The following is a 15665-nucleotide window of genomic DNA, read 5'->3' as shown; positions in this document are numbered from 1 at the left end:
TCTATAATATCTATAATATATATATATATCACGTCGCACGCACAAAACTGATTTCAGCTAAGTTTCTAAGACGAAACACGACTATAAATACGGGTTTAGAGTTCAATCGGCTCAGACACGTTGCTAAAATCCGATAATTTAATATATCTACTGTCTGAGGGCTGACTTGCGTGTATACATATGTGTGTATACATTATATATTAATATATATACACTGATGTATGGCGCGTGAATTTAGTGTAAAACACTACCGTGTCTTTTGATCTGTCGAACATAACATCTTGAACAACTAGATAATATGATCATATTCTTTTACACCGATCAAATTCTTTATTTTCACTCATATCTTATCATAAAATGTATAATAAATCAATGTTCGCGCAGTGTTTGGACTAAAGTCGTCCAATTTGTTATACTCTTATCAGTTTATCGCAATTTTTGTGCAATCCCTAATTTAATCTCGAATAATTAAATATTCTATTACCTCAATTTTAATTAAAATATCATTTAATACAATTCTGTGACTTCTGTTGTCATAAAAAACTATTCGCGATAGTTTTTCTGGCCCACGTTTTGTTGACAGTCCGCGTTTTTCAATCCTGCGTTAGTATTTGTGATCGTGTTTTCCTCTCTCGCTTCCTCAATTGTTGCTTAGACTACAAATATATCGGTATAATCGAAATCAGTCTCAATTCGTCTCACGAACAATTACGTCAATCGCAAAATAAAACTCATCTCGCATATTATCAACCAGTCTATCTTTTCAATCCATTTTCTTTTCTTTCATTATACCGTTCTGGTCGATTTTGACGTCGTTAGTAACCTACATTAAACTGCAAATTCTAGCAATTTTCTAAATAGCATGGTACGTCATATTTGTTTTAACTACAGTTAGCATATATGCTAAATTTTTTAATATAAGACTTCAGCAATAAAAATTTACTTTATAGACCATCATTACATCATAAACGTTTACATTTTTTTCAAATTAAAATACATGCATTTCTCATGTATTTAAATTTAAAAATTATTTTTATGCTATGTAATTTTTTTACGAAATACAAACTATTTTCGTGCAAATATATCAATGCAATAAAGAAGATAATAAAATTAATAAATATGCAAAACTGCTTTTATGTGTTTTCCAACTACTACCGGCAGATAACTTCAGACAAATATGCCATAAAATTAATTAAGCGAAAATTGTTGCAGAAGCACAGACTTTTGCACTGATCACATACGATACTTATTTCGCGGTAAAATAGGCTGGTATACGAAGTTACTCCATATACATGTTGGTTAACATCATCTCAACATATTCGTTATTTCCGAGAACATATATGCGAAATTTACTTCAGTATGCGGCATTTTCGTTCATTAACGAGTTTCTTGATTAATTATCGCGGCGCGTTATGGCTCGTTTATACATTTAACCAAATATTATTGCGGCTGCAAATTGTTTTAATTTCTAACTCTCATCGAAGACACAAGAGACTATTAACAAAAATAACTATTGACAAAATTTAATATTATTTTATCCATTTAATTAAATGTTTCAAGTTTAAAACATCTTTTTATATAGATTTTATATAAATTGGCGTACTGATAATTATACGACAAATTAAAATTATAATTATAATAATATTTAATAATACCCTTTATGATAGATTTATGCAAAATACCCAATAGATTGCGATGCAAGAATAAAAATTGCTAATATTCAACGCATGAATATAAAAGTAACATTTAGCACAGCTACGGTTACTATAGTTACTATAACATACTTAATACAAATACATTAATGCTAATATATTTAAATTCTAATCAAGCTTCGTATTCAAGATTCGACAAAATGTGTTATCGTATCTCATTAGTCGCAAATCCGCGCATTCATAAGTCGTGGTAGTCAACATAATGAACATTATGTAGTCATTTACGTCATTCAACGCATGATTACGTGCAAGAAATTACGGTCGAACAACAAAGAAGTTCCGATTGCGTTAAGTAAGCATAATTAATTAAACACGGTATTCCTTACTACTTAGTTAGTCGTCCGTCTTTTACTTTACAGCAGCTTCAACGATACTGCATTGTAAAAAAAAAGAAAAAAGGTAAGTGTGATTAATAGAGCGACACGAGGAATAGCGTTGTTCCTAGAACAAGTTTTTCTTTCGACGTTGATTAATCATTGCAAATTAATCGTCATTATAATCATTTATATATGCACAAACGCACACGCAAACATGTTTGTGTAAAAACATTGAAAAATAAATATGAGATATTTTATATTAACAAAATGTATCTATTTTTCTTTGTATATACATACGCACCCGCTCGGACACATGTATGTATAAGTCATGAAAAAATAAATACTTTGCAAGATATTTAATATTTTATATTAAATATTATTATATTTAAATATTAAATAAACTGTATTAAAATCAGACACAATAATTGCATGACGTTATCTTTTATATTTATATTAGTTGAATAAAATTTTGGTTATTATTTTTTATTTATATTTATTTATGATAATTTAGTCCAAAATTTAATTTAATTGTATGTAAAAAATCAAATAATTTGCTTATAAGTAAATTTATTAAAATATCAAATGTATAAAAAGTACATAAATGTTTTTAACAATTAGTGAAGCAAGCAATACATTTATTAAAGATCAAACCAAATTACCCTAATATTTACAATTACGATAAATTTAAATTTAACGTTTAAAAAAAATATTTTTGACGATGACGATTCCTGTTAACGATGGGTATCCGATTCATATACATGTACAGACTTCGTTCATTAAGTTTGCATGTGCATTATGCTATTTTTGTTTGGCTCGAGTGCACTTGTGCGCTTTAACGTGGCTGCCTTATAATTTGTACTATCCGCGGGAGTTATCGTTCCACATTATTATCCGATAAAGATCTTGCTTGCTTTCAGTTCTTTGAAACACAACCATTAAGGTCACTCATACTTGCATGAGATACGCATGCATTCTTTGAAAAGAGACACTATTACCACAAATTTTGCAATTCCTATTATAGTATACTATACAATCGATTGACGACTCTTCAATTTCCCAGAAAATATTTAATCAAAAGAAAATTATATAGTTTTGCAACAATATAATTATTAGGTATTTCTTAAAAATATTATTTTAAAGAAATCTGTAATCTTTTTCTTCTGTTAAATTTTTTTAATTCCTCAAAATATTGCGTTCTTCCAAGATAATTATAATTATTGGAATATGTTTCACTTTCAAACAGAAACTATATATGTAGTTCTTATCAATAGTAATAGAGCTTCTAAGATAAAATAAATAATATCGAAATTGTAGCCATCAACTTTTAGTACTCTCCTTTCTCTCCACCATTTATATCGGCAACATTATTATGCTTTTTTACATCTTTTTATCAAGGTATTATGTATTTTTATGTTATATAAGCATTAAGAATAATAACAATATTAATGTTTATATGCCTATAAATTTTCGTATGTATTAACTTCTATATCTAAACAAAACTAAAACTTTATCCGCAAATTTATGTAAAATGTAACGAGAAAAAATAATGAGCCTCATTTATCTTTTGCAAGTGTCAATGCAATTTTAATTACACATGTTATTTTATCTGGATGTGCTTAAATTCATCTCTTCATTCAATTCACATTAATTTTATTTAATTACTTAAACAGTAATGGATTGCAACTATTTTACTTGTCCTTCGACTACCCAAACTCTATAGATATATCAGCATTAAAAATACATATTTTAACATATTAAAACATATTTTGAGAGTATTTTTTGCTGCAAGTAATTTTAATTACACACATTTAAATATTCATAAATTAAAATCAATTTTAATTAATAAGTAATTAATATATAATTCATTATTAGTGATTATAACACACAAATAGTGCGAATTGCTTTATTCTTTCTTTTCCTTTTATTAATTTTGCGTAATTGCAAAATTAGCGAATAATCACTGCTCGAAATCGAATATCATAGAATGCCAGAAATAACATCTTTTTTTTATTTTCTCTAACTAGCCAGCGGTTGCATATGTAATTCATTTTGCGAATACACGCGATACAACCACGGCAAGAAAGTAACAGGTATAAAATAATTGCTTCCTATGCGTAATTGCTCGCTTTTTCCACGACAACCATTTGTAGTAATCCGATGATCGCGCTTATTCCCCGTCCGCTTGATAATCGCTTTTCGTGCCGCGCATACGTTACAATGTTAACGACAGAAAAATAATATTAATACGAAGCAATCAGTTGAGGAGGCGTTCCGTGCGGAAATGGCGATTTTATACCGAGGTGACCGAGCGTAACTCACTTATCTTATGCTTGAATAACGTAAGGCAATACAAAATACAAGCTTCGTAACGAGAAAATCAAGATCAAATTTAACAGAAAGAAATTATTAAAAAATAATAATAGGAATTAGCATTATATTACGTATATTCTATTATAATGTATAACTTTTAATGTTTCGGAATTTGGAAAAGATGTATTTGTGAATCCGTGTTTTTTATATGACATTTGTTCATTATCATAATTAATATAATTTAAAAAAAAAAAGGTAATTAAATAATGTGCCATTCATTTCTCGTACATTGATTTCTCGTACATTGATAAACTAAAGTTATCTATCTATGTTGCCGCAACATCACATATGGATGTACGGAGGATGATAACGTCGACTGGGTTACATCGTCGTTGCACCGGTAATCGCATGGCGATCCTCCTGACGGATATTCTCGATTTGTCGCCTTATCTAATCGTAAGCGAATACCAGAATCGCAACCGCGTGTGACCAATCGGACAACAAGATAACTAAATTTACGAATACGACATTCTAGTCAAACCGTGATATCCTATGAATGAACAGCGTGACGTGTGTGCGCTATTGAAAAACACACAATTATTCTACATAGCTATACAGAAATATTCTATATTTTACTTTTAGATTGTTAGTTAAAATAGATTGAATACATCTGAAATTTACATTTATATAAAGTAGTTTAGAGCCTTCAAGTCTTAAATATGTAATGTACCTATTAATCAATAGTATCTTACATACATAATTTTTATAAAAATTTAAAAAAATAGAAAAAATATCTTCAGGCTAAACTTTTACTCAAGAACAGATTACTCGTCTGCTAATTATTACACGCAAAAGTCGAGGAAGAAAGGGTGCTGTTATCCTAAAGATGTTTTCTCCGAACAATGGATAGTGTATCGATCGTCGGAAATAGACGATAAAACAACGCGGAAAGCTCCCTAAATGGGAGTGGTTTATTTTTAGTCTCCTATATATGAAATTTTCACAGTAGGGAAAGTCTCGATTTTGTGCTGACGGAGCGCACGCGCTTTTGGTAGCGCATCAGGAGGAATTTTTCGATGAGTCTGACTCAGCTATCGGTCGCGCGGTGTTGCACACGGTCAATGACACCACTAGATGAAACATTATTCTAAATACGCATATAATTTCTTTGATAATGAGATACAATTGCAATTTTGCACAATATATATGACTATTTTATATTAACATATAATATCAATTAACTCATACTACCGATGAGGAGATAATTCTTTGTGGATCAACAAATTAAAAGTATAGAATAAATTCTTTTGATTAATTCCGTACTTTTTAAGAAAAACAAAAATATTTTGAATATGAAAATTTAGCAAAATACTAATATAAATAAATTAAAATTAAATAAATTAAAATGTGAAAATGAGAATATCGAGCCCAAACCAGATGTAATTGTCGTCGAAAGTCTTCTTTATTGAGAGTTTCTGACAACAAACGTTTCGGTCAACAATTTGACTTTCTTCAGTGAAAAATTCATAACATTCTCGTAATTGAAGTTACTAAAAATATTGTACGATTATCATTTAGAAAGACAGCAGACTACTGTGAGAAACAATATTCAAGTAAACTGTAGTGGGGGAACGGAAAGGAATAGTTACACTATGATTCTTGTCTCCCCTCCTTCTTCCCAATAACTATTTCTTTCCATTCCCCCACTTACAGTTTATTTGAATATTGTTTTTCACAGTAGTCCGCTTTCTAAACGATAATATCTTACAATCTCAAAGATAAGTCTGTTAAAGAAAGTTTTCATTGTTTAAACATAGATTTTGAATAGTTAATATTTTTAGTATTGACCTCAATTACGCGAATTTTATGGACTAGCAATGTTACGGATTTTTCACTGAAAAGGATCAAATTGTTGACCAAAAAACGTTTGATATAAGAGACTCTCAATAAAGAAGACTTTCGACGGCAATTATATTCCTTGATATTCTCATTTCCACATTTTAATTTATTTATTATTGCGAGCTTATACCTTTTTACTTTATACTAGTATTAAATCAAATAGAATGTGCAATCTTTTCGTAATAATTAGCTGGAACATTTCCATAAATTTCTAACGCGTATCAATTTTTAATAATTTAATATATTCTTGATGTGATTATATCTTGCTGTTTCAAAAAATTTATAAAAATAAAAAATAATATTAATGTCTTGAACGTAATATTATGTAAACAAATTTTAGAATTGCACATGACAAACGTCTTGTTAATACATGTATAAATATTTTCGAAAGATCCGTATATATGTTCTATATTTCTTAGTAAAATAACTATGATTCAAAAATATTAGATTGGTGGATTTATCCCAAATCACATATCTTGAACTAGGTGATATTTCTGTTTTTCACTATAATCGCATTAACTAAATTTATAGCCGTTAACGAAATCGGATAGTCAGATAACATATGATTGGCACTTTTCCAATTTGTTGGCAATTTTTGATCTCACTCTAAGAAAATAATTTATTTTTTGTTTCAACATTACAAAAAAGTTCCTTTTCAATATAATGCATACAAAAATATTGACCGTATGATAGATTAAAAATCTCAAATTTTAAAAAATTATAAAAAAATATTAGAACACTCATACGTCTATTATTTTATTAATATTGTTATTATTATATTAATAATTTTTTTATAATATGTTTTAAGATAAATATATATTAAATTATTAAAAATATTAGAGTAAAATTATTAATTATATTTAATATTGTATATGCGCCATGAAAAATTTGTAGACTGACAAATATAAATTTAAAAGCGCATTTAAAAATTAAGTAGTACATATTTCGTATAATTTTGCACTAAAATATTCTCTGATTTGAATAAATCAACGATCAAGTATATTGTAACATCAAATAACAGAAATGAAAACAGAAAAGAGAAAACAGTGTTTACATACTTTGGCGTCCCGACTCTTCATCTCCTGTCTTCTGGGCACGATATTTTCCCCATCGGCGTACACGAGATTCCTAATAAATCCATTGAATCTGGACTCGAATATCACGCTAGGCAAAGCCAACAATGTGAGTTTGCTATTATACCAGCTAGGCATACCGCCCACGTAGACGTCCGAGTTCCCGGCAAGCTTGCCGAATTCAAACTCCTTACCCCGCGATGTAGAGACCGCGCTAACACCATCCACGGTTAGAGTAGTATTCTCGTTGGATCTGGTGATCTGCACTTTGTGCCAATGGCCGTCGCCAAGATCGTGACCGACTGTGACAATCTGTGCACCACCGCCGAGATTGTACCTCAGCCTAAGCGCGCTTTCGACCAGTTTAACCTCAAAAAAGTCATAAGTGCCGCCATCGTCTGTGTAAAGTAGCAGCCCGTTACCTTGCTCTGTCTTGAATTCGAATTCCAGGGTACCGTTCAGGCCGGCATTCCATTTGCGAAATTGCGCGTAGCTCGTTGCAGAGCCCTCCAGTAGAAAGGAACGGGCTACCTGACTGGCGAGCAATACCACCAGCAGTAACGGCGTCGGCAACAGCGAGGGGGGATGCATGATTCACTTTTGAATTGGCCGTGCTAGATCCTTCGCTCTTTCATTCGCTCTTTTGTGTGGGCTTCTACACACGCGATTACGTCACGCGTTTATACTCATCCCGCGTAGGAGTTCAAAGCGTGGATGCGTGACGTCGGCCACGTTGTACTACCCGGCTGCATTCGTGAGCACGTGACTGCGCACGCGCGGATTGTGTATGGTAGGTGTGATATGCAGGGTTTACGAACGTACGCGCTGTCTCGTGCGTGCTCTCCTCTTGCCGTATAAATATGACAATGTCTTTGATTAATAGAGCGGTCCTTGAACTTTTGTAATTTCTTATCGAACAAACTCGTCGTAGCGCGTAGAAGAACTTGCAAGCGTCTATTATCTTCAATCGGATGCGTTCGTTTCAAATGTTTGCAATTTAGCTTCGTTACTAAATTCAGGGTTTTCTTTTGAAATAAGTTTCAATGATAAATATTTACGAAAATGTTTTTGATAATATTTGTAAATTATAAATCGTATATTCGTAAATTTGTAATTGATCATAAAATAATATTTTTAGATCTTATCTTCAATAAAATTACTTTGATTGGCGTAAAACTTGTTTGCATAATTGTTTCCATAAAAAATCGATATTTCAGGATATGTGTCTGATTTCAAATTCAGTCAATCAGTTAGTCAAATGCATGAAAATTATTAGTGCAATATGTTAATGTATGGAAACAACGCGGGTAAGAATTCACATCTTCTCTTAACGCGCGTAAATATTTCTGAGTTATGTCCAATCGATGAACTGGTTGATAACGAAAACTTTCTCGAAGAAGAAATACTTTAATCAAATGTTTATCGCATTCACTTCTGTGCCTTCTCACTTGCACTAATAATTCAAAATCAAACAAATTGTAAAATGATAGTATTTCTCTCCAACACTCGATTAAGTTTACTACCTAATGCTGATTAATACAATGCGAGTTCCTTGTACTAATGACATATTTTTACAGAAGATTGTCAATTTTGCGATTTCGGTCACTTAAATACATTTCAAAGAGCAGAAGTAGTATTCACGCTTTATAGTCAGACGTTCTACAAAACAAGCATGTTTTTCCTTTACAAATTATCCTTCACAAAACACAGTTAATTTTTCATTAATGATGATCGTCAGCAACATTTATGATAGCACATTTAGCGAAGATGTATTAGTTCTTCACAAAATGATGATAAAATATTTTATGCATATACACATATCCATTGAAAAAGTCTTTGAATTGCCTATTCTAGACAGTAATTGTCGGCGGTGATAAGGATATGGACAAATTTCAACAACTGTTAGAAGATCGTTGACACGACTTCCAGTTTCTTCGTGTTTCTCAGACTTGTCATTGCACAGCAATCCAATGATAATTATCGCGACAACGAGAGAGCCGTCACCGCTCGTATCGCTTCGTATCAAGAATACTTAGCTGCGATTCAGCCCTCGAATCTTCTTGTCGCGTCGATGGCACACTTTCACCGGGACTCCTTTAGCGTGCAATATGTATACGTTCTGGAAATGGCTGGAATCGGCTCGCGAGAGCAGACTAGTCCGAATCGCGAGGGATGTCACCTAACCTCGAGCTTCATCTCCGACGACGGAGGTCATCAAGTGCAGAGCAGTCCTAGCGACAAGCGACACGACCTCGACCTAATCACGCGATGAGCACTTTCACCACACAGCAACTCTATCTCTCTCCCTCTCCGACTTCGCGACGCAGAACTGCGAGAGAGATCGCGGATGATCACTCGGTATGTCCGCGACGACACCCTTCTTTGTGGCGAGCTCGTGATTGGCGTTTAATGGCGCCGGCACGGTGCGGATCGCTCGTTATAAGCCGTCAGGCGACTACTACTTGCTCGCGATTACTCTCGAGTCAGCCGTACGTTCGTATCGCGATCGATCCGGCGGCGCGCTCCATTTTTCTCTCTCTCTCTCCCTCTCTCTCTCTCTCTCTCTCTCTTTCTCTCTCTCTCTCTCTCTCTCTCTCTCTCTCTCTTTTCCACCCCCTCTTTCGTCACCTGAAGACTCCGGATATGCACGTCCGCGAACGCGCGCGAATCACGTAAATTCTACTCGTTGTAGTTGCTAGTTGCAATCAGTTGACCGATTCCCGGAGGTGGATCGACCCTCTCGACGGCTACCGGCTTGATACTAAGCCTAGCGAGACGAAGCGACGCTCGGTCGAGACGCTCGCTGCCGTCGACGATGGTGCGACGCCCCCGGCGCAACGCCGACGCCGATGACGACGTCGACGCCGACGCCTCGCGCCGTTTCTCTGCGCAGTCGCGTGTTTAGGGGCAGAAGACTGAGGGGCAGAAGGAAGGAAACGCGGCAGCGAGAGAGGGTTGTTCTTCATGTGTCGGTGCCTGTTCGTCTGTCTGTTCGTCGTATAGCGGTAGGGCCAAGGTGAGGTGATGGAAGGACGAACGTGGTGCATACTCGAGAATTGTGCTCTCACGGTACTTCTCCGAAGAGAACGTTACCGAAAAGAAGCGCTGAAAAATTGTTGCGCGAGCCTGCGATCGAAAGAAATTATAAAAAATTCTTAACAGACAGAAGCGTTTTACATTACCGATCGATCCGAAGAAGACTTTATAGATTCTAATATCCACCTGCGAATCATTGATCGATGCCGAATGTTATTCCACAAATTAAGAAATCAGAGAAATGTGAATGTCACGTTGCAGATTTTAGTGACGTTTAATCGAAAGCTAATCGATTATGTCAAAATTTCAATTTTTAATCCTGACATGGATACGTAAAATTGGAAAAACGGACTTTATATATCTATAATACAAACTTCGGTCTTCTATCAAAAACAGGAAAATCTTGTTATTTTTTAATAGAAAATTAGAGTTAGATCAATGTTAGAATAATTGATTAATTTTCCAAAAACTTTTCAGAGATATATTTTTCTACAGAATTAATTTTTTAAATTAATTATTCAAAATAATTAAATGTAATTATTTGAATTGAATAAATTCTTGAATAAAACAAGAGATAAATCAAGAGTTAAAGATAAAAATTGATTGATTGAGTTAAAGATAACAATTAAGAATAAATTATAATATTTTGCTAACTAATCATTCGTTATCTGACTGTATCTGCTATTTATATGGCCATTCACTCTAAAGTATATCATACGACTGATAAACAACTAATATTTGTGAAAATTGATCATTAAAAGTTTTCTCTTCAAGGACAAATTCAAAGTTGAGAAGAACGTTCTTTCGAATAAGATACTATCATGTTGCAGATTTTATTGCATTCATCGTGTGTACTCGTTTGTATAATTTGCTAAAATTGGCAATTTGAAATCATGTGAAATTCTCATCACACTTCTAATATTAACGACATTAAATACTGCGGTGGAACAAAATTACAGTAGAATTATATATGACGGAATAAATATAAATACGATTTAAAATAATATTATAGTCTAACTTTATAATATTATCCATAATAAATAGAATTCTATTTATTGATTTTCAATTTAATTAAATAGATATTAGATGCGACATCATGTATGTTTGACCGCGTATGTGAACGCACGCGAATTCATATGTAACGCGTATTCCCTTTATAATTAACAAAGCGTGTATAATAACGTGTGATGCTGCACGTTTTTACCAAGTTTGCAATTGCACAAGGCACTCACTCGAGTAAATAGAAAACTAAGAATAAATTTAATCAAAATTGAATACAAATTCCTATTAATACCTTAAGTTTGTATACCATAATGTGCGTCCAGCAATTTATCTCTTAAGAAATAAATTTACCTTTCAAGGAACAATATATATAATCATATATCAGCCGTGACAGTTGATTATTATTAACGCTAATTTAATGCCTATGTGCCTCGAGATAATAGCTCCCATTAGTCCGTGTCGTTTGCTATAATTAACACTTTGAGTCCGGCGGGTACACTGCAAATCCCACCGCAATATTAAATGCTTTTCGAATTTGAAGTATCAATATAGAAGATTAATATTGCATCTATAAATTGGAAAAATATCAGAGACGACAATTTACTAACGGATTGCTGTTCTTACTGACAAAATAGTTAAAATATAAAAAGGTATCATTTATATGTCCAAATTCATTGTGATTCTTTCAAAATAGCTCAATCTACCGATCTGCTGACTATTGACTTATTAGCCCCGTGAGAGTAATTCGCACACACACAACTGCAAAATTGAAATACTATAGACTCTTAAGTAATATGCACAGAAAATGAATAGTTGCTACGCATCTTTCTCTTATTTTTTATTAATATTATATTTTATTCGCTAAAATGTCTATTGTATGGATGGATCGCAGTAAACTATCTCCTAAATCCTGGCTAAATAGGTCGATTCGATGGATGTGTTTACTTGATAGCTCGCAGTATTTTTTGGAAAACATTGCAAGACAGAAAGCGCTTTTGCGCTTGAGCTGCAAAAGTTTTCGTCAAACGTACGCCAACATCCCTGAGCTGACCTCGCATCGCAAAGTATGTCTCAATTGTGTAAGTCTAGAGTTCCGTTTTCTACGTTCACAGAAGATGACGATAAAAATCACAAACTTCTTCATAACAAAGCATTTAGATTGTACAACGGTAAATCAAAAAATTTTCAGAAAACCATTGTTTCAGAAAATATACTTATTAGAAAAATTACACTTGTAGATTTTTCTATTAAGTCCCCGAGAAAAAACGGTATAATTCGTCAGATGTAAATATATATAATTAGTTATGAAAAGATCTAATACCATATGTAATTTTATATGATCATATAAAATATTACATGTTATCAGATCTTTTCATAACTAATTATATATATTTACATCTGACCATATTATACCGTTTTTTTTTCGGGTTATCTTACTTTTCAACACTTCTTTCAACGGTTTGGCAACTTTTAAATTGGCTACTTTCATTATTATTGTCATTATATTGTTCATATTTATTTTATTTATAAGTTTAAAATAAATTGTTTAATATATTTTTTTGAATATATGATAATATTACACATATTTATTTAATACACAAGTATCAGAAGCTTTGTTAAATTAAATCTCGTAGTCTAAAATAATAATGGAAATGTATATTGATTTTTCCTGCTTAAAAAAATTTTAAAATGTCACGTTCTTTGTTAGTAGAACAATTATGGATAAAAAAACTTGCGACAGAGGATTTTTATATCTAGTTTTATTATCATAACGCGAGGACTGCCGGTAGCAAAAATAATATCTTGCCAATTCCACAAGTCTGACTAGTGACCTTCTTGTACTACTGAAATTCACATCAAATTAATCCTATCACTAAGCGCGCAACAAAATCATGCTAGTCTAATCATTCAATCTAAATAAGTTCTTATTTTATTCACTGTACAATCTTTTTGCAAATATATAGACAGCTTTCCTCGCTCGTAAAATGTCGAGCTGCGGATCCCATTATTATCTCCGCCATTCAAAGTCACTCGGCTCTCAGCGACAATATAATTACAACGTCCCACGCGACTACGTAGGTGTGTAATTAACCTACAACTGACAACACTGTTCTCGTAAAATGAAAGAAATTTAAATACCAATAGCCCAAAGTAAGATTTGATCTTGGAAAAACACATGGAACAATACTCAACAAGAATGCCAGATGCACATTAAAAACCTTCATTAGAACAATTCTATAGTAGAATCGTTATTTTATTTTTTTTTGCTTGATTCTTTCTTGCTCTTTTATTGCTGCAGCCTAACTTTAGAACATGTAATGTGTTTTAGAGTGTTATTAGTGATAATCATAAATAGTGATCATAAATAATAAAAAATGTAAAAGTTAAAATTTTTGCACACTATATAAACGCTTATTATATTCCTCGGCGTCTGTATTTGCAGAGAACAGTCGGCGAATTAACTTACGGATCAGCCGTACAAAACAATAATCAATATATTAGTGCAAGAATTAATTAACGCTGACAGAGAAATTACAATCTCCCATTGTCATCACAAAATGTATTATGATTAATCATAGTTATTAATTCAGTCAGAATTAATTATTGTTCATTTCAATGAATTGTAAAGTGCGAAATAGGATGCTCTCTTATCCGCTTTTAATCTGTGATATAAATACCGCTATAGACATTTCTTTTATCTTCAAATGAACTGCATACTATATGTGCATATTATCTGCAGATATCGCATATTTGTTTTGTAAGAATTATTTTTAAAGTTAAGCACACACTGCGATATGTACTGCATCATAATTTTAAAAGTTATCACGATATTGGTTACCACTATTAGGTTTAGTAAAAAATTTTCCTTCACAATTTTGTAATTATTATTCAAATCGATAAAAAGTTTCCTACTTTTAATTTTATAATGCAAACAATATATGTGTCATGACACTATTGATAAATAATATTTCTCAAAGCAATAATAAATCAATATTTTAAAATGTAAGACATTTTAAACACAAAAAATTGATGCAGTTTTATAATCGTGAAATTCTATAATTGTAATGTTTCTTGTTAATTTTCTAGCAGTGTTTATCCCTATAATTTCTATTACATACATATTTTATGTATAACAATTTAATTTTTATTTTGTTATCCTCCTGACATCCAAATTGTAAAAAAGTCTATAAAAAACTTTAACAATTTTACCAAAATATTTATTTCAAAAAAGTGAGCTTTCCAAAGAACGGCAAACAGAGCACGGTAGTTTTGAAATGAAATCTATTCTATTTCTATTTCTAAGGCGCGCATAAAAGGGGTCGACGCGATATTATTCGCAGTCATCGATTCCTCTCACCGATGCCGAGAAAATGAGAAATTGAAAGGATGGGTCAATGATATGCATTTCTGTCGCGTGGTTTCGACAGGAACTATTTTCTAGTTTCCTCCTTTCTTTTTTGAATTTTTGTTTTGCACTAGATTAATAAATGCACAAAATATAGATATTATGTGTATATAAAATTTTTTTTAATTAAATAAAATAATTTGTAACCTCAGAAAAATTTTCCTTGGATTTAGAAATTGATAGATTATGTTACTGATATGTGTAACATTTAATGAAACGTAGTTAAAACGTAATTAAAATATTTTTCATAACCGTAAGCATTTTGGAATCAGGGTCGTTCGTAATATGCTATATTCAATATAAATATATTCATAGAATTAATATTATAAATGCAATATTGAAAATAACAATGCATGATAAAGTTGCACGGTTGATTTAATTATTCACTCTAAAAATCTATTCTTAGAAATATTAAGCTTGTGCAATCATATTCATGAATTTTAATAAGTTATGTAATGTTTTTCATGGAATAACTTAATCCCAAGCTATTAAAATTTTTTTTTCTTATATTTTACATATAAAATTAGCCAGTATATTAATAAATATAATGTGATATTTATAAGTCGTCTATAAAAAATTTATGAACATTATTTCTAATATATATTTTCCTAATAGCGTTTGTGATTAATATATAATTGTGCACATATGACATAGCTTTATATTCTTTGGTAACAATAAAGACTATAACAAAATTACAATGAGAAAATTTTGTGTGATTACACAAATGTATTCACTCACCGATCGTTGTACCCTAAGCACGCCTTTAGCTCTACCTGAACAAATTAATATATATTTATTAAAAATTATCATTTACATTAACATTTATTTCATGCATGTAGATTGCCACACATTATTTAATTATATCTATTTTTACTAAAACATAGCGGTATCATAAATTGCACAAACAGAT

General features: G+C 31.9%; 1 protein-coding gene across 4 annotated transcripts in view; it reads right to left on the bottom strand.

Annotated features, from left to right (window-relative positions):
* Positions 1-10231, bottom strand: part of Nrx-1 (Neurexin 1) — a 212125-nt gene extending 201894 nt beyond the window's left edge. Inside the window, exon 1 of one of the 4 annotated variants that reach the window (XM_067349190.1) lies at positions 7297-10231. In XM_067349190.1, coding sequence (XP_067205291.1) covers positions 7297-7902 — 606 coding nt within the window. In that variant the 5' untranslated portion in view covers positions 7903-10231. The remainder of the gene's footprint in view (positions 1-7296) is intronic. The other 3 variants (XM_067349191.1, XM_067349194.1, XM_067349193.1) reach the window with 3 other exon arrangements.
* Between the last annotated feature and the right edge of the window lie 5434 nt (positions 10232-15665).

This window comes from Linepithema humile, chromosome 2 (assembly GCF_040581485.1).
Source record: "Linepithema humile isolate Giens D197 chromosome 2, Lhum_UNIL_v1.0, whole genome shotgun sequence".
NCBI lineage: Eukaryota > Metazoa > Arthropoda > Insecta > Hymenoptera > Formicidae > Linepithema > Linepithema humile.
Note: the sequence above shows the minus strand (reverse complement) of the source record. Positions and strands in the feature narration are given on the sequence as shown.